Source organism: Apaloderma vittatum, unplaced genomic scaffold (genome assembly GCF_000703405.1).
Source record: "Apaloderma vittatum isolate BGI_N311 unplaced genomic scaffold, ASM70340v1 scaffold22654, whole genome shotgun sequence".
NCBI classification, from domain to species: Eukaryota; Metazoa; Chordata; class Aves; order Trogoniformes; family Trogonidae; genus Apaloderma; species Apaloderma vittatum.
In genome coordinates this window covers 12424-18633 of record NW_009713528.1, presented here as the reverse complement: position 1 = coordinate 18633, position 6210 = coordinate 12424, and the positions used below count along the sequence as shown (strand labels likewise).

The window sequence follows — 6210 nt, the reverse complement described above, 5'->3', positions numbered from 1 at the left end:
AACAAACGACAAGGCCAAGACAAGATGGATACAACAGGCAGACACAGCCCAGCCCCACCAACACCACACAGCGAGGCAGACACAGAGCCAAGGGGACAGACAAAGCCCTCCAGAGCCTGCTGGCACGGTGCAGGGCACAGGGCACAGGGCTGCAGGTCCTGTTTCCTCCCCTGCTAAGACCAAAGCTGCATATCTGCAGAGCAAGAGCAAGGCTGGAGCCTTCCTGCCGTCAACCAGCGAGAAAACGGCTGACGCTGTTGGCCCAGGCAAGCCTGAATTTTGCATCTGGCACTTGGGGAAGCACCTACCAAGTGAAAGCTTAGAGGCAAGGGTCTGCAAAGGAACGGGGAAGAGGGGGACAGTTCAGGCACATGGCTGCTCCTTCAACCCTGAAGAGTTTGTGAGCAGTCCCCAAGGACCCCGAACCGCTCCCTGCTGTGCTTAGCCCTGGGATGCTGCTCACACCTTCTGCTGGCGTTTCACTTCCTTAAAAACAACACAATCACATCCCTCAAACACACAGAGACACACACTTGCGTGGAGAAAGCACTTCTGCTTGGACACAACTCGGCAGCAGGGATGCAAGGAGCTAGGCGTGACGCCAATACAGGCGCTCATTTGAAATCCAGACTCACTCTTGTCTTGGGGAGCAAGGGAGCACTAGGTGAGAGTAAACGGAGGTGCCAGGCCTGATGGAGAACACTGTCCTGACATTCCTTGCCCTTCTTAAGTGGGTAAACCTGCAGAGATGCAGCACATGAAGTTCCTTCACAGTCTGAATCTCAGCCTGTGAAATTTCACACTCAGCTTTGGGCACCTGCAGACATCAATGAAGGCTCTTGGTACCAATTTTGACGTGGGTGCATATAACGGGGACCTACCGAGCAAGGATCTTAGGTTGTGCTATAATCAAGACCTGCTTTGATTCCTGGCCCTTCTCCATCTTGTAAGTAGGGAAACGGAGGCACAGAGCAAGCAAAAAGCTCATTCTGCACCCAAAATCGCTTCAGGGGCCTGATCCCTCACCTGCTGCCAAGGTTTGCAGAAAGCCAACCAAGCCCTGAGACCTGGGGACACAGGTCCTCTGCCAGCCCTGCCTGTGGATGGCCAAGAAGAAGAGGCTCTGAAGGTGCTTTGTAACCCATCATGCCCCATCGATCTGTGCCCATGACACCCGCTGGGCTCCAGCACCAGCTCCACAGGGACACAGGGGAATATTCCCAGAGAAGAACCACATCGGAACACAGACAGTTCCTCAGCGCTTCCAAAAGGCACACGGTGCTTCGCTGGACGCTGGGGAGGGGAGCTGCAACCCCTGCGGAGCCCCTGCCTACGGGATTTGCAGAGGCAAGCGTGACACCCACCGCGGAGAGCAAAGGGACAAGCATCACAGTCCCAGGCAGGCAGAAGTCTCTGGGAAGGAGGAGGTGGGGAAGAAAGGGGGGTTAGTCAGGGGCAAAAGGAGAGGTAAGATCAACCAGGAGCAGTCCAGAGTGATGTATCAGCTGAAGAGGGGCTTGCTAAGGAGTGGGGGGCTCACAGCACCCACCTCTGCTCCCCCTCTCATTTGCCTCGGAGGGTCAAGCCACAGCAAGCATCAGACAAGACCCCACTGCACTGCAAGGCCTTTCCATTCCAGCAGGATGTGTTTGGGGTGAGGGATGGGAGCAAAACCAAGGCAATCTCTCCATCCCAGGGGCTCTCAAGCAAAACTAGAGAGGTGGGGAGCAGTGAGAAGAGGCCAGCACTGCCACTGGCTACGGAGCAGGGGAGAAAGCCGACCTCCTAGCAGAGATGTCCGGGTAGGGAGCAGAAGGGTGCTGCGAGGACACAATTCCTTCCTCCAAACAGGCAACACTGTAAAACACAAGACACAGACGAAAAAGGAAAGAGAGAGAGAGAACGGAGGGAGAAAGAGCAGGACAGAGCAGAGAGAGGCAGGGAGAAAAAGACAGATGCAACTACAGACACCTTCCCTCCACCTCCTGTCCACATCGGTCTCACCCCATCTCTTCTTTCTCAGCTGCACCATCATGGTGTTAAATTGAGAACTAAAAACAAGGCCCAGACTGTTTTGTTTGGCTTTGCCTCCTTTATCTTGCTGTTGGAAAACACAGCAGCAGAACTTATTGTTTGTGAAATACGTGCGAGAGACTAAAACACTGTGACCACACCAAGAGCCTGTCTTCCCTTCCCCAGCTCCGTGCATCTCCTGCACCCTCACAGCACAGAGGCATGGATGAATTTCTCACCCTCCCGGTGAGCCCTGGGTGCTGGATGCAGACGGAGCCTGTAGCACCCTCAACCCTTGGTCTCAACCCACCACCAAGTGTCCCACCAGTCCTGTGCCAGCCGGAGCTGCAGGACGGCGCGCTGCACCCCAAGGAAGCCTCACCCAGGAGAGAAGCCAGCACCACCAGCAGGGATCGTGCTGAGAAGACCTGTTTTAACACACGGGCTGGCAAGCAACATCATCACCCTGTCCCCGTTTCTAAATGTTTCCCACCTCACACGGAGCCTGAACTGGTGACACAGAGGACGGGCTTTCTTTCCGAAGGGCAGCACTGAGCTCAGAGAGAAGACGCTTTCCTAAGCTGATGGGGAGGCCAAAGGCTTACCCACACCTCACGTGGTTTGCTCCAGGGCTGCCTGGAGCTGCCGCGCGGACTTTGAAATCCCAGGCTTTGGCAGACAGAGCCCCAGCTTTGATTTCCTCCCTCCCTAGATTACGAGCTTTGTTTGCCTCTACCCCACGAGGACGTAGCTCCTGGAAGCAGATGTGCACATCTGCAGTCCTCGCGTGGAGAAAGAGAAGTTGGGAGAAAGCTAAAAGAGGGAGGGAGGAACGGCAGATACAGAGGGACCATGTCCTCCTGCCCACTGGCCTCGCTCCACTCGACGTGCTGTGTCTGGCAGCGGGGTAACTGGGGAAAGAGAGCACTGAGAGGTGCCTCTGTCACTCTCCCTGTAGGGAGAACTCGGAGGGACCAACTCCTCATCATTCAACCAGCAGAAGCACAGTGAAATGGACAATTAAAAATAACAGTTGTGATTATATAGAGTGTGGTTTTGGGAGCCTGACAAAATGGTTTTCAGGCAGCTGAGCCTGGCAGCATTAAAAACCTACTGCAAGGAGCACAAAGCCAACAAAACAGACCCGCAACATGGGGCCTCATTTCCAAGTACTTCAGGAGGTTTGATACAGCTGACACTGTTCAAAACATCAGCTTAAAATAATAGGACACAGTTCTACGTCTAGTAAAAACCAATGCGAGCTGAAACGAGCAGTCCTTCCAACCCATACGAAACAATCCAGCGACCACGTGTAACCTCCTTCATTTTCCATGCAACCGTTTCAGAATTGGACGTTCCCAACACCCTAGAGACCTGAAGCCCCATCCTATCACTGAAAAACCATCTGTCGGCAAAGTGAAAACCTTCTCCCAGAGACGAGAAAAAGACATGGTGAGACATCCAGAGAGCAGTCAGATTTCCTTACGGAGAGTACCTGGAGCTGAGAGAAGCAGGCAGGCATGGAGGGGGAAGCATGGAAGGAACTTGGGGACTGGCACTACCCTGGGAGGAGAAATGAACGGTGTGGGCTGCGCGGCACCTGCGTGGTGGAGAATGAGGACCTGGCCATGGCAGAGAATGAGAGAAACCAGCTGGAAATCACGGACACTTTGCATTGTTCGAACACAAATGACTCCTCCCTGGGTTACGGAGCACATCGGACAGAGACAAGACCAAGGAGGAACACATGTACAGACACACAGACAAGGACCGCTTGAAGGAAAAACAATAGGGAAGAACTTGGCTGCAAAACCAAAGAGAGCCTGGGGCTTGCTCAGGTGGTGGACGTCCACTCACAGCTTACCTGCAGCTTTCAGCATCAACTCCTGCACGGCAGGGCCCGACGCAGGCTGGGCTTAAAGTGGCTGCTGGGGCCGGGAAGCGAGAGGTGTGGGGATATCAGCGTTCCTGCGGGCGATGAGCCCGGCGGCACCGGTGCTTACCACAGGGTCCACTGTGCTTTACTGGGATGGCAGCTTTCTGGTGGCACTCGGCTTTGCGCCGCTCGCAGTCGTTGCTGTAGGTCCGGCTGTCGCGGGCGCAAACGGGTCGGTAGGTGCCGTCGCAGGCGATGCGGTCGCAGGAGCAGCGAGTGGTGCCCCGGCGGTTCAGGCAGACGGCGTTGAACTTGCACTCCTCCTTGCATTTGTCTGCGAGGAGAGAGGACGGCACCGCTCGCACCCACCGCAGGGACAAGGGAAAGGGGGTACGCTCTTGCGGCCAGGAGCACGGAAGGTCAGGAACCCGAACCCTCCTGCTCCCCGGGAAGCAGAGAGGTACTTACCCTGATGCTGGCACTGCCCTGAACGCACCTTCTGGATCTCCAGGCCCCGGATGGCCCCCGATCGCCCCATCACGCACTCGTTGTCGTACGTCACCCCATCATCGCCGCACACAAGCTCCCTCTTCGGGGGACAGTTCTCGGGGCGGGAGAGCAGGTCGGCTTTTCGAGTGCGGGGGTTCACCCGGCAGACACGGTTCATGTCGTTGAGGACGCCTTTGCAAGGGTCTGGGCACAGAGCCAGAGCAGAGATTTAGGCAAGCTCACGCTCCCCAGTTTGTCCTCCTCCCTCCCAGCCGGCCCCGAGAGCCCCCACACCTTCCCCAGCAGCACTGAGCATCTCTGAGCTCTTCCTCGAGATTGGACGTTCGTAGGGCTCTGCACACATCAGGACTCGTTTTTTACCGAGCTGCACGCTCTGAGGACACGTGCCTGGCCCAAACTGTGCCTTTTTTCTCAGCCTGAGCTGCCTTTGCTCCCCTCCGTCCATCTATCTCCCCCTGACCCAGTCGAACCTCCCGAGCCTGAGGGGTGGCCGCTGGGTATTGCGAGACACTTGATATCGATCTATTCCCATCCTGCTCCTCCCACTCTCCCTCCCTGTCTTCTCAAAGTGCTGGAAGAGCCCTGAAGGCAACCAGGGCCATACGCTGCCTTGCCCCACTGCTCTAATCTAGGCTTATCCGGATCACCCTCTCTGACGAGCTGAGCTCACATTAGCATACACCAAAGACAAGAGGCAAAACAGGCGCTGGCTGCTTGCTCACTAATCCCTGCTGCAGCCCTAGGTTTTTCTCTCCTTTGCCAAGCAGCGTACCTGGAGAGTGCTGATTCACTGTCTGCAACTGAGAAACGCGATTGAACGTTTCCACCCTTTAATCCTACCAAGTCTGAAATCCCAGCATTGACCAGTCCCAGGCGGGGTGACAAAGGGAGGACACAATACAGCACCTCCCTTTTGGCCACCCCTACCTCCCTTAGAGAAGGACAGGGTCACAGCTGAAGTCTTCTGCTTTGACCGTTTCAGCACGTGCAGTAATCATGGAAACGAAGCAGATGAAGGAGCTCCCACAGGACCTACCCAATCCATCCCTCCGGCAAGACCTGCCTGTGGTAGCTGCTGCTGCCCTGTAGTCACACCAGCAGACGGCTGGGGATGCGTTACCTCCTTGGAGGCCTCTACAAACCCCCCAAAAAATCACAAAAACATCTCGTGTGGAGTCGAGGAGCTGCGAGTCAATAGGGCTGCTGTCGTGGGGCAGGGATGCGGTACTGCTGGGGAGACGGGGACCGTCAGAGGGGCTGGGGATGAGGGACATGCAGAGACCCAGCACAGGGAAAGCGTGAGGTGGATATTTGAGATGTGCTCTGCCTGCCCTGCTCATCCCCACCCTCTTCCCTACCTTGCAGTACCTCCTCAAGGCTCACAGCACACCCAACAGAGTCCAAATACCTTCAAGTATTTTCAGGTTCCAGCTGCTCAACTCAGACTGCCTGAGTTTCTGCTGATGCCTGGCTAAAATCAGGAGCACCTCAACGGAGCAGCGAGGCTCAAAGCCCATTCTCTGCCCTAGAAGCCTGGAGCACCCAGCGTGACATCTGTTTCGCACCTCCCACTTGCACCCATCTCGCCCTACTTGGGACTGAGCAGCGAAAGCACAATTAAAAGCTCCTCCAGGTTTGCAGCCTGCCCAAACACCCTCCCACACCCCTTCCCCCGGGGACAAACACTGGTCTGGCACGTGTCCTGGCTGATCTCACAGTTTTCCTAATGAATACAGCTGCTTTTAATTACAAGTATCCACAGCCATCATTAGCTGAAGAGGAAGCCATCCTCGGAGCGGCAGGGGGGGGGT

General features: G+C 55.8%; 1 protein-coding gene across 1 annotated transcript in view; it reads right to left on the bottom strand.

Moving 5' to 3' along the window:
• The window catches only part of LOC104273181 (agrin-like), a gene marked incomplete at both ends in the record, with an annotated part of 11690 nt that overhangs the window by 3255 nt on the left and 2225 nt on the right, over positions 1–6210 (bottom strand). Inside the window, 2 exons of the mRNA XM_009868419.1 lie at positions 4017–4223; positions 4358–4582. Coding sequence (XP_009866721.1) covers positions 4017–4223; positions 4358–4582 — 432 coding nt within the window. The remainder of the gene's footprint in view (positions 1–4016; positions 4224–4357; positions 4583–6210) is intronic.